Source organism: Strongylocentrotus purpuratus, unplaced genomic scaffold (assembly GCF_000002235.5).
Source record: "Strongylocentrotus purpuratus isolate Spur 01 unplaced genomic scaffold, Spur_5.0 spur5_scaffold_18, whole genome shotgun sequence".
Lineage (NCBI taxonomy): Eukaryota > Metazoa > Echinodermata > Echinoidea > Camarodonta > Strongylocentrotidae > Strongylocentrotus > Strongylocentrotus purpuratus.
The window spans coordinates 23288427-23302266 of NW_022145603.1; the positions used below are offsets into that span (position 1 = coordinate 23288427).

The 13840-nt window shown below is 37.0% G+C and overlaps 1 protein-coding gene across 11 annotated transcripts in view; it reads left to right on the forward strand.

Annotated features, from left to right (window-relative positions):
• Positions 1–13840, forward strand: part of LOC752534 (myotubularin-related protein 13) — a 72105-nt gene that overhangs the window by 29397 nt on the left and 28868 nt on the right. For 8 of the 11 annotated variants that reach the window (XM_030989509.1, XM_030989511.1, XM_030989500.1 and 5 more), the window contains 9 exons: positions 824–1140; positions 2394–2560; positions 2983–3056; positions 4116–4311; positions 5031–5173; positions 5818–5996; positions 6186–6403; positions 9226–9291; positions 13134–13335. In XM_030989509.1, the coding sequence (XP_030845369.1) occupies positions 824–1140; positions 2394–2560; positions 2983–3056; positions 4116–4311; positions 5031–5173; positions 5818–5996; positions 6186–6403; positions 9226–9291; positions 13134–13335 (1562 nt within the window). The remainder of the gene's footprint in view (positions 1–823; positions 1141–2393; positions 2561–2982; positions 3057–4115; positions 4312–5030; positions 5174–5817; positions 5997–6185; positions 6404–9225; positions 9292–13133; positions 13336–13840) is intronic. The other 3 variants (XM_030989501.1, XM_030989502.1, XM_030989504.1) reach the window with 3 other exon arrangements.

Consider the following 13840-nt stretch of genomic DNA (forward strand, 5'->3'; position numbering starts at 1 on the left):
TTTATTTTGATGATTCCAGAACCTTGCAGTACACACCAATATTTATATGCTAGATGATCAACCTTTTCTGATTGATTCCACAACGCTTCTTTCACAATGCAATTGCATGACCAGAACTCAACTTTATCTTTAAGATAAGAAATAATCTGTGAACTTTCTCATTCTGATTAAGTAGTGTCACATGACAAGGATTGCTCTTATAATTGACCCTACCGCAAATATGAAGTTAAACAGCACATGCACAGATACGATACTGGGGAAGAAGATAAGATGAGGTTTCTTCCAGCTTCCATAGAGAATGTACAGCAGTGACAACTAATTCATTATTTTACTCAACTATTGTTGAGATTTCATGAACTCCCCCATTGATTTGATGAGATCTATGTAGGCACCATCATAATCTGTTACATGTACTTATAGTTTATTGGTTCCCAAACTATAGTATTTATCAGATCTCCAAATTCTTGACCCGTTGTATTTATATGTGAACAGATGTGCCTTTGCCAAATATCCCCGTGTCTGAGCCTGTTGCATAAAACTTACCATTAATGGTAACTTTGTCATCAATGGCAACTACCATGGTAACAGGGCTCAACAGCCAATCAAAATCAAGATTTGCATGATAGTTACCATTGGTGGCAAAGTTACCATCAATGGTTAGTTTTGTGCAATTGGGCCCTCCTGGTGCTGCCCTCTATGGCCAAATACCATGGTTGCTGTAGCAAGAATTCCCCCCACTCCAAGCCTTTAAATAGCTTAAAACTCACCAAATCTCCCTACAACAGTGCTACCAACAATCCCATTCTCCTCTTTATGCCAACAGAGCTTCAACGACGCCTTCGCGGCCGGCCCCGATGCCTCCGGTTCCTCGGCCTCTAGCGCAGCAGCCAACGGCCTCATCACCTCCGCCGAGCGCAGCCCACTGGACATCGCTGCAGAGCAGCTCCGCCTCCAGCCCAACATGAACCACGACGCGAGGGAAGAGGCGAAGAGTAACGAGGAGAGCATCGTGTACAGTCAGGCGGTGCACTATGCTAACAGGATGGTGTGTATGAGGGTGCCACTGGACGCCCATAGAGGCCTGAAGAACTCTATCACGCTGGAGGGGGATAGTGGCGGTAGCAGCAATATCACCGGAAGGTAGGTCATCTCACATTTTCCTCAGCGTTATCTGCTATGGGATCTTTACGAACGACTTGAATATGAAGTGCCAGATAGGATGCCCAAAGTTTTTCCTGATGTTTTAACAAAGTGTGACTATATTTCCAATAACCTCTATTAAATTATGGCAAAAAAGATACCCTGCATTAGATTACACGGTGTTGCTATTTCTTAATTCAAAGAGTTTGTCTCATTAAGTCTTACGTTACCACCTCATCTAGAGGATAATGTAATAATAAAAAAGAATGCGGTATTCTGAGTTTATTCTGGTTTATTGTAAATAAAAACATGCTGAATAAAATATCTGGAGAACCATACAATTCAGTTTACAAATTATGAATACATACAAGAATATAAGACATCAATGCTTTTAGCATTCTTCATATTAGTTACTGGTTCTAATTAACTAAACAACTAATATCAAATAATCGTAAAGTATACATTTTGAAGCAGTATTGACTAATGAACATTGTTAGTGTCGACATGTATGTTTCAGCTTCTTGGTCCTTTTCTCTCCCTCTCCCTAATCCTTACTCTCTGCTCTTACTATTTTCTGCTTCTCTTGCCACTTTTGTTTTCTAAAATTTATTTTTGCTTGCTTGAATTTATGTTTTTTCTTCTGCTGATTTGGTTGGTTTTTCTCTTTAAATTCTGTGCCTGTCTTTCTATCTCCGCCTGTTTCACGATATTCTATTGGTCTTGCTCTTCTATTCTCTGTATCTGTATCTCATTCTGTCTTTGTCTGCCTATCTCTTGCTTTCCTTGTTTCTTCTTTCTGCACTCCTCATCTCTTCATTTGCCTCTTCTCCGTCCTCCGCCTGTCTCTCTCTCTTTCTCTGCTTCTCTTTCTGGACTGCTCATCTCTGTCTTTGTCTCTTCTTTGTTCTCTGTCTGCCTCTTTCTTTGTCCCATTTTCTCTTTCCTTCTTTTTTCTCTGTATGCCACTTTTTTTTGTCCTCTGTCTGCCTTCTCTTTCTCTGCCTTCTTCCTCTTTCTGCACTGCTCATCTCTGTCTGTGCCTCTTCTTTGTTCTCTCCGTCTACCTCTCTCTTTCTGTTCTTTTCTGTTCGCCCTTCTCTCTCTTTCTCTCTGTTTGCCACTTTTTCTGTTCTCTGCCTTCCTCTGTATTTGCCTCTTGTTCTCTGCCTGCCTCTTTCTCTCCCTGCCTCCCTCTTTCTTTGCTTCTCTCTTTCTTTCTGCACCGCCCATCCCTCTCTTCTATACACCTCCAGTGTTGGTGGTAGTGATAGCTATAACGCCGAGGACCATTATGGTGAGAGTGATCCTAAGGACGTAGCTACCAGGGTGATCAAGTTCATCTCAAGGTTCGTTGACAAGGTCTGCACCGAGGCAGGCGTCTCACATGAACACCTCAAGAACCTCCACGGTCTTATACCAGGTATTATATATATATTTTTTAAATTCCAGTTTCTGTCAAGAGTTAAAGGGATAGTTGAGTTTTGGTATAGAAGGCGCTACACAAAATATTTTTTTTGGTGAGATAATAAAAAACTGAGTGTCAAATTTGAAAGAGCATTCAATTTAAATGACAAAATCATCTTTGTTTGATAAAAATTGGTTCAGAGACGGCTGAAATATCCACGAATATACACATTTCTAATATTTGTGGGGCCCCACAAATAGTAGATGTTGTTGGTATAACTTCAGTTATTAAAGATGTTGAGAGTTGGATGGAAGTACATATTCATGTCATGAAGAATTCAAAACAATAGATGATGCTAGTAGATAATATTATAGCGATGTTTCTGTTCATCTTAATCACATGCAATGTAATGAATTTGACTGGTTATCCTTTCTCAGGGCTAGTAGCAATGCATATAGAGACATTAGATGCGGTCAACAGGGAAAGCAAGAGATTACCACCCATTCAAAAGGTATGTACATGTATATTCCGTCACATTGTTTGAAAAGAAAGTAAGGATACGAACACAAGGAAAAGTGTCAATTGAATAATTGCAGACTGTTTTTAGCGCTTTCTCCATTTGTGCTTATCAGGATGCATTTGACCATTTTAAACTCCAGTCTGCAATGTCTGCAATATCCTTCCTTGCGGTCTTCACAGCTGTAGGCCATTGATGCCATGCAAAGAGGAAATCAAAATCATTTTCTGTGACATGAAATCTAAATAGTTTAGGTAATTTCTTTGTGAAGTGAAAACCATATTGCCTTGAAATTAACTCTAACTTTTGTTAGTAACAGTAATTGTAATAGAAATCGTCTTAGTAAATCTGTAATTGATAAAGGTATGTGTTAGAAAGTGATGGAGGGCCTCAGAGTTTACCTCCTACATTGTAAATTTGTAATTTATTAATTAACACTGTAACTGTATAATTCACACCGTAACTGTAATTGACAACGTAACTCCCCAAAATACATTGTTCACTTTTCCAGCCCAAGATCCTGAAACCCACTTTCTTGCCCGGTGAAAGAGAAGGTCATGGAGGGCATAAGCATTTACCTCCTACATTTTAACTTTGTAATTAACACTGTAACTGTATAATTGACACTGAAACTGTATAATTGACACTGTAACTGTATAATTGACACTGTAACTGTATAATTGACACTGTAACTGTATAATTGACACTGTAACTGTATAATTTACACCGTAACTGTGTAGTTGACAACGTAACTCCCCAAATTACATTGTTCACTTTTCCAGCCTAAGATCCTGAAACCCACTTTCTTGCCCGGTGAAAGAGAAGGTCATGGAGGGCATAAGCATTTACCTCCTACATTTTAACTTTGTAATTAACACTGTAACTGTATAATTGACACTGAAACTGTATAATTGACACTGTAACTGTATAATTGACACTGTAACTGTATAATTGACACTGTAACTGTATAATTGACACTGTAACTGTATAATTTACACCGTAACTGTGTAGTTGACAACGTAACTCCCCAAATTACATTGTTCACTTTTCCAGCCTAAGATCCTGAAACCCACTTTCTTGCCCGGTGAAGAGAAGGTCATGGAGGGCCTCAGAGGCTACCTGGTGCTGGACGGCAGGGAAGAAGGTCAAGGAGGGGTCATGGGCGGACCTACACTCCTACCAGCAGAGGGCGCTGTCTTCCTCACGACCTATCGCATCATCTTCAAGGGCACACCCATTGATATGCAAGGTAAATTCTAGAAATAATTTCTTCATAGGAGTCATTTTTGTTCATAGAGAAAAAGGATATCTCCTTCCTCACAACTTTCTTTATTACCTTAAAGCCCATCTGCACTAGTATGGCCGGGATGGATTAGACCTCCCCTGCATGGTCACTGACAGGTGGTTATCTCATCAAATCAGCTCTCAATTAACATAAGAAAAAGGGGACCATGGGGGACCAACGGTCACCATTGCTTGCTATATAGAGGGCGAAAGTAGGTATGAGTAGTGCAGTGGGGCTTTAAAAAGCATATCCATTGATATGCAAGCTAAAGTGTAGGAATCGTTTCTTCAAAGGAGTCATTTCTTTCATAGAGAAGGTGATGTCTTCTTTCCCTCAACCTTTTGTATAGCCAAAAGGGTTTATCCATTGGTATGCAAAGTAAAGTGTAGAAAGGGCAACATTTTACTTGCCCATTCTTACCAGTAAAACATTTTTTTGACATTTTACTAGCACGGGGCCAACGGGTCAGTAGAAGTGTTGATTTTTCGTGAAAATCTGATTTTTTTTAAAAGGATATTCAGTCTGTTTTTTTGTGTGTGAAGAGGTTGGCATCTCTGCAATTATCTGCAAATAGCTAAGTATGCACACTGTAGAGTCGCAGGTATCCAACAATACCACGTAACAACCTAATACGCAATGATCTCAATGAACATCGTGCTTGTATTTTATTTCTTCATTTTTAGCTTGTGAGCAAGTGGTCACGAGAAGTTTCCCTGTCTCCGCGCTTGTTAAGGAGAAGAAGATTAACGTGACGAACATTGGCAATACCTTCCACTTAGATCAGTTCTTACCTGAGGGCATTCAGCTCCGATCAAACACTTTTCAGGTAAGTTTTTAACCGGGTCATCCTTTTATTAAAAGCTTCCAGTTGATGTAAAGATAGCACAAACCTAAGACTACCTGAGAATTCAAGCAATTAAATGAAAATGAATAACTTTTCAGGTAAACAACCAATGCTCATTAGCTAGTTTGAAAGTTTAATCCACCTCCTGTAGATGTCTAGGCGAATATGCTCAAATTTTCACAGAGAAAGACTAGAACTTATTGGAAGAAATGACACGAATACAGTAATTATCAGAATTTAAATTGGAATAAAACATTTTACTTTGATTTTTTTTACCTACGGTATTTCATCTTCTTGGCATCCATGCCTTGTGTGCCTCATGAAATATGTTGAAAGAATCCAGGTTGGTGTTTTACAAAGACTAAGATCAACTTTAAGTTGGACTTAACTATGGCAGGCCATTCATGCCACTGGTTGCTCTCACCATCATGATCTTTAGATAATATGTTTTCCTTCAATAATGAACTATCAAAAAATTTAAATTCTGTAGAATTGTGACCAAGATTTCTACATCTTTAACACATCAAATGAAAATTAAAAAACATAAAGATATGATATATTTATCATTGTATTACATTATTGCTCTACAAATCATATTTTTTTTCCACTATCCTTTCCTCTTGTAGTTAATGAAGATTGTGTTTGATGCGGAGGTGAGTCTGGAGAGGCTGGAGACGTTCCGTAAGATGTGCAACAAGCTCCGGTATCCTCAGAGCATCTTCCATACCTTCGCCTACCCTCGCCATCTCATCTCACCAGCACTCTCCACCCAGATGAAGCACAAGGAGAAGAGTGCGACCTTGAGGTACATTAAAATTATTGGCCACCATACTAATTCTCATCAATCATGGAGTAGACTTGTAAACAGTATCAAAATGTATGAAAATATCAAATGAAATTTTATATAATATGCTCTATAAATCCATTTAGTTTGTAGTGTTTTAGGCTTTAACCTTAGGATGTAAATACACCAACTTATTCTCTCTCCCCTCAGAAAATTTGCCACAAAAACATTCCTGCGTGGCGGCAAGAAGTCCAGCAAGATGTCCACCCGCAAGGACAAGTACGTCCTCCCTCCAGGGGGCAGCGGGAGGACCATGCCTCTGGCCTCGTCCACGATGCTGAAGGAAGATCTGCTGACCGCTAGCATGGAGAGCGTCAGAACGGACAGTCGTCCAGGGAGCCTTATGTTCGACGAGGATGAGCTTTCAAGTAAGGGCAAAATTGGCCTGTTTATTTATTACACTTTCATGGTTTATATTCCATTAATTTGCCTTACACATTATATAATATGATACTCTTATTATATGCCACTCTTTTGATATGACATTCTTTTCATATGCCACTTTTTGTTTGCCCCTCATCTTATATGCCACTTTTTCTTTCCCTTCCTTTTATATGCTACTCTCTTTATATGCCACTAATTTTATATATGACACTCGTTTTAGTTGCCACTTTTTATTTCTTAGTCACTTTCTTTCAAATAGGACAGTCACAACAATTTCCTTAGTAATGCTATCAAAAGACTAGTAGGTATTATGGAAAAAGAATTTATATATCGGGAGACCGAGTATATATTTTCAGGAACGTAGTGAATTTAGATAGACAAGACAACTATATGTGGCACTAAGTGTACAAAGAATAATCCTACACTTTCCAATAAACACATTTGGGGCTCTATATCCATTACCTGTACCTTTTTCTGTTCCTTGAGATAGGAAAAAATTAGATATCATGTAATTATAGTCCAAACCTAAGGCTCATTCAGATATGACATGGCAAAACCTCCATGTAAAAAAAAAAATGATGACATAAAGTGACACACACTTAAAATTTCTGTAGCTTATACAACACAGAGCGCTATGAATGAATACTTGTAGGACCTTCGTTGTGCACAGTTTTTTGAATTTTTAATTGAGCTTATTCACCACTTGCATATTAACATACAAAGTCAAAGAATACAATAAAATATTTCTTGCAAACATATCGTCGCTGTTTTCACGAAGTGACGGTAGTGAAAAAAAATTGCATTTACTTTGCGTGACGATTTTCCTCACTTCCGTCACTTCGTGAAAACAAGGACGATATATAAGCCAATAAAATGGAAAAAATACACTAAAGGAAATTACGAAGTGGTTGGATCATCAGTTGCCATTCATTTACAGGTGAAAAAGAAATAATGCAGAATAACGTAGTGATTTCTTGTGGTGGTTTACCTTGTCTTATCTGAATCTTGGTAGAACTTTGCTTCTATGTAAAAAAAAACTTCTTAATCAATTCGTGCTCCTAATACATGGACAATTTCAATGCATTTTGGTCATTTCGTGTCCCAAGCCTTACCAGATATTATGGAGTTTAATATTAACATTTTTAAATTGACATAACATCTATCCTATTCCTCCAAACTTTGGTCTGATTTAAGCCGTAGTAGGGCTATTCACTTAAGACATTGAACACATGTACTGGTACTAAAATCTTACCTGTGGTCTGTAACATAAGAAAAGAAATAACTTTTAATTTCCCACATAAAGTGCACATAATGGCATGATAAAATTGATAAAAAATAAATAATTTGATAATAATAATAATGATAATAATACCAACATTTAACACCTGGATGGAGAGAAGCAATGTAAATAAAATACCTTGCTAAAGGACAAAAGTACTGTGCTGGGGATTGAACCCACAACCTTTGCGCTTCCAGTCGAGTGATAAGACCACTCGACTATGGCACCTCAATAATTGCATGATTACATGTATCACACTTACCACGGTATGATCCTACCCCTATGTAATACATGGTATCCATTGGGCCTGTAATTTGCATGGTGAATAAACAGTTGATTGTAATCGATGTCCACCAACTCGTAATATTTCCTTTGCTTCAGTAATCCTTTGTGAGGCCTCCTTGTAATCATCCTTCATGAAAACTAAATTCTTTCTCTGAATTTTCTGCTAATACTAGGGCGGGAGTTAAATAATATGTCTACTGTTAACAGTCAATGAATGTTTGTTTTGTAATACATGCTCAACTGTCACATTCTTTAAGGGAATTTTCTGCTTACACTTGGGAAGGAGTTAATTATGTCTACTGCCAAAAGTTGATGAATGTTTGTTTTGTAATTCATGTTTAAAGACAAAATAGTCTAATTGTGATACATGAGGGACATCCTTATTGACAGATAGCCTAGGAGACTGACAGTCGTACCTTTCAATACTCTAAAATGATGTCAGAAGGCCCTTTATTGGTTGGTCTCATGGGCTCTATCTTTTGTGGGCCATCGGTCTAGTGAAACCTTAGATATATTTTCAGTAGGCCTTCAAGACCGGTCTTGTGGGTTGTTGGTCTCATGGGCTGTATGTAGTCATTGCATGCTTCTCAACCTTTTTCCTAGTACTTTACTTTCTCCATTGGCAGAACTCTTCAAATATACATCTACATGTATTAGGCCATTATTAAAAATCATGTTTAGCGTCTCCGCCTGCTTCCTTTTTGGGGGCCGCCTCCAATTTCTGTAGTTTTTTTTTTTTTTTTTTTTTTCTTCCAGTGAATAAAGACATGAAAAACATACTGCTAAAACATACATGCCAACTGTTCAGATTAAAGAGGAACATTCCTCTTTTTGGGAGAAGATAATTATCATTTTAATGCAGGTGTTCCTCTTCCTGTACAAATTTGGCTGTAGTATTGAATAGGAGAGTTAGGATTGTTCCTCTTTTTTTTTTAAATAGCATAATTTGTACGGATTTCTGATTTTCAAATGTTGGCATGTATGATCAATTTCTGATTTTAAAAAAAATGAATAAATGCTGGTGGCCATCTTGAAAAAAAACCCCTGAATGTCAGGGAAAATGTACCGAGCGGCAATTTTGGAAAAGAAAATAAAGGGCCGCCTCCTTCCTATTTTTCAAAAAGGCAGGACGCTAAACATTTGTTATTTGTTAATGGCCTCATGATACCATATTGTTAGAATAGGGATGAGTATATATGATGTTGCACTTGTTTGTGTCTCTACTTTGCACCTTTTTGACAGACGTAGACCTGTCTTCGTTCCTCACCTTGGAGCGGGGTCAAGGCTTCGAAGATCAACCCACCCAAGGTTGATGATGATAATCCCCTTATCCTTCACTAATCCAATCATTTACTAATCCGGTCATTTACTAATCATTTTCTCATTTCTTAATCTGAGAAATTTTCTTAATAGAGTTTGATGACTGTTGCAATCTTGGATTAGTGCATCTGCCTTATGAACGTAATCACTTAATTCCTGATTAAGGATGTTGACTAATCCCATATTTACTAATCCATACTTATTAGTACCCTTGTCCATGTTTAATCTGAAAAATGCTGTAAAATAGAAAGTGGTTTGTGACAGTGACGACTTGGATTAATGCATCTGCCCGTTGAACACTACCCCCCTTATTTTTTACCAAGGATGTCTAGCAATCCGTCATTAACTAAAACCTTACTTAATCGCCTTGTCCATTCTGATCCAAAGCATCTGCATAGTTTAGAAGGGGGTTAGTGAGAGTGGCTTGAATTAATACTCTACATACATGTACATGTACCTGTTGAACATAATCCCATTCTTCTTTAAATAGATCCCTTGTTTACTAATATACCTAGTGATACTTCAGCGTGTGTCTTAATCCTCCATTAAACACCTGTACTAATCAATTATTTACCTATCATCTTCTCAGTTTTATTTCAATGTTGTTACATTGGTGGACAGCACACCTGTCTTAATCTCCCTCATTAGCCATGCCTGTTAATCCTATGGTTCGGTACAAATGAATAATATGATAGATAGGAGCATGTCTCTGATTGCATTAGGATTGCATATCAAACTAATCCCTCATTGAATCACTAATCTCATGAATCTTGGTTGTGTAGAAGCTTGTATGTGAAGCTGAGTCATTACATTCATTAAGGAGGTAGTTGTTGATCATCTGTGAATGTCCATGGAATCTTAATGCATTTAGATACTTCAAGGCCGTAATAAGTTCATAAGTTCATCCTATTGTTCGGTACAAATGAATAATATGATAGATAGGAGCATGTCTCTGATTGTGTTTCAAACTAATCCCTCATTCCATCACTAATCTCAGGAGTCTTGAATGTGTAGAAGCCTGCCTATGTGAAGCTGAGTCATTACATTAATTAAAGTGGTTAGCTGTAGATCATCTGTGAATGTCCATGGAATCAATCATAATTCATTTAGATACTTCCAAGGGCAATCCAACCACCGTAACAAGTTCATTTGTGTGAAGGCAAAAAATAAGAGAAACAGAAATGCAAAGTTTGAAATAAATCAGATTGATGATGAGAGAGCTATGAATGTATGAAATATGAGATCACTAAATAAGTGCAACTGTCAAATTGGCAAGTTGGTCTTTGGATTGTGATGTAGACACTGACAACTCTCCCGTTTGTTGTATACAAAAAAAGACCCTCCCGAGTGATACATTTTTGAAAAATTGACATTTGAGTCATCTTTGTGTGTTGAAACGAATGGAAAAGTTGTCCGCCACTACAATAATGCTTGATCTTCTAATCCCAAGGCAGTTCCTAATCCCAAGCCTTTACCTCTTGTTAGACCCATTGCTACTCCTGAGTCTCTTGCTAATCCCATAGATGAGAAGCTTGCAATAGGCCTGTTTTCATCAGACCGAAGTTGCAAAATAACCCGCTATTTTAATTAGCCCGATCTCAAATTAGCCCCTAATTTGCGTCTTTATCAGCTTCCAGTTGCAATTAGTGGGCTATTTGGTGGAGAAAATATCCTGAGAAATCTTGGTGTTTTTCCCAAAATAACCCGCTATTTTGCACACGTCCGAGCTAGTTTGTAATGAGCGTATCGGTCTGGTGAATACGCAATTTCGAGCTTCGGGGAAACTATCCCGAGTCTGACAATAGTGGGTTAGTTTGCAACTTCGGTCTGATGTGGACAGGCCTATTGTGTATGTGCATCTAGTTCTGCATTGTAGCAAGTGAAATGTTGCATGGGAATGGAATGCAATTCTAGTAGAATATCTTTGCTAAGATAGATAACACTTGTCAAGTCCTGTAGTCAATTAATGGATGGCAATATATTTTTTATACTGTTAGCTCAGATGAACACGATAACTCAGTGAGCTGTACATATTGTGCTGATTGCACAATTATTTTTAGAAACGTGCGATACTGTAAAGACTGTACAGATTATATTGTAAAATATCATTCTGTAATCTTGCCTACAGCAGAAATAAAAAGCTACAACACAACATGTTTAGTAGAAAAGTAGAATATTACTCTTTCAGATCATTCAGAACTAGGAAAACAGCAATTTACAATGTCCACATTTAATAGTTTGTGAAGTGGATATGATATGTGTTAGGTACAGAGGCAGTGTCTACTTTCTATTCAATTAGCTAACTTTATTAACTTCATGTAAATCTAATTTATTTTGAAGTATGCTTAGATTAAAATATTAAGAACATTTTATGTGCAATTAAAAAAGTAGACATTTCCTATAAATATTACTCCTTAATTATAGCTACTGGTAGATAGATACATTGATTCACTCAAATTCTGTGTGGATATAACAACAGCATGATAAATTGCCGACAGTAGCTAAAATATAATAAAAATGTACTTGTCATATCAACGTTAATACATGTGTAAATGAAATTATGAACACCAAAATAAAATAAACCAGAATTTATGTTGTATAATTATGAAAAGCAAAACTTTGAACAGATAAAATGAGCATGATAATGATTGTATTTGATCAATAATGTCTCTAGTTTCATATGATTTTGCATTTTGTGCATTCCTCTTCGATATTATTTCAAATTTATTAGTATGTACAGCAGGTACCAGATATTGGTTATTAATGCAAACATTCACTTGAATGGATATTGCATTGAAAATTTAACCACTATAACATAGGCATTGTGACATAAGTTTTTATATGCAACAGAAACTCCCTGAGTATGGGACCTTTAAAATTAGAATTTTCTCCCCTTTTAAAATATTTAAAGTGAATTGGATTTCCTATTTCTAATTTTCTTGTAAGTACAACCTTGCAATATTTGTCCTTTGCTATATTGCTTATTAGAAATAATGATAGTAACAACTAAAAAAAGGCTGGTCCAACTTAGTTGCCTGCATTTTATCTTTCCATAAACGCATCAGTTTCTTGTGCAACCATGCTTGCATCGAAGCGCTTTCTTCCTTTTAAATCTCAGTGTTTAAAAAGAAAATGCTGTCTTTCCAAACCTGATTTCTTTGCTTTTCAAAATTAAATTCTAATTTTTCCACTTTGCAATGCTGTTTATTTGCAAATTGTGTGTTAACTCGCACCTGAAAGGTTTTCACTTGGAGTTGTACTTGGCTACTCTTGTAGGGCCATGTTTCATAATAACACATGCTAAATATCTATGACAAATTTGCTCGCATCTACGTAATCAAACGCCACGATTTCAGTAGCTTATAACAGTTATTGTAACTTTTTAGTGATCCCAAGTTTTATGAAACGGGGCCCAGACAGATGATGAAAAAATTATCAATTATTGGGTTAGGGCACCATTTGAATTTCAAAATGAAATTAAGTAGGACTAAGTCCTCTGTAAATCTGAAATGAGACTTTTTCAGAATTGTATCATGGTATTAATTCACCCTTTGGAGATGGTTCTTTTGTTATTACATGCATTGACTAGTCTTCAAAAACTAAGCTTTTAGATTTGAATGTGTCCAAATCTATTTGGTAATTTACTAAAATTCTCATAAAAAAAAGAAGATAAATTAAATTTCATAATTTGTCCTCAAGTTTTTCTTAGACAAATGCTTACAAGCATTTTAAAGTTCTTGAGAATTTCCAGGAAATCTCATAATATCCCATAAATTTACCTCCCATGCTAATCTATGTCATCTTTAATTTGTGTACTTCCAACTCCACAGTTATAGACGAGGTTGATAGTACGACGACCCTGAAGCCGACAAGTGACATGCTGACCGTCGAGAAGCTGGCCGAGAGACAGTATGTGCAAGACTATACGAGGCTAGGACTAGGTCTGCTAGGGAATGGAGCAATATCCAGACCGAGAGTGGGCGATATGTTTAAGATATCAGAAGTCAACAGCAAGTTTGAAGTTTCAAGAAGGTGAGAGGTCTACGATGAAGTTAAAGAACCATTTACCAAATATATTTCTCTGAAATTTGCATTCAAAAGTCACACTCATACTTGCAATCATATTTGCATACAGATTAGCACACATATATCTCTGAAATTTTGCTTCCTCTTCTGACACTTGTTTTCAGGGTAACACCAATAGATGTATTCAGATTTTTACCCAGACATGCTCTCATATTCTGAGTTGTGCTCAGAGTTGCACTCAAACTTGCAATCAGAGTTGCACTCAAGATTCATACTCAAGAGATGTATTCCGTGTCGTGCTCAACCTTGTATTAAAAATTGCATTCAGACTTTCACTCAGACATGCTCTCATATTCTGAGTTGTACTCGAGAGTTGCACTCAAGTGCCATACTCAAATATGTATTCCAAGTCCTGCTCAACCTTCACATTCAAAATTGCATCCAAACTTGCATTCAGATGTGCAGTCATTTTTTAGCTGTGCTCAGAGTTGCACACAGCATTAATAGTGGT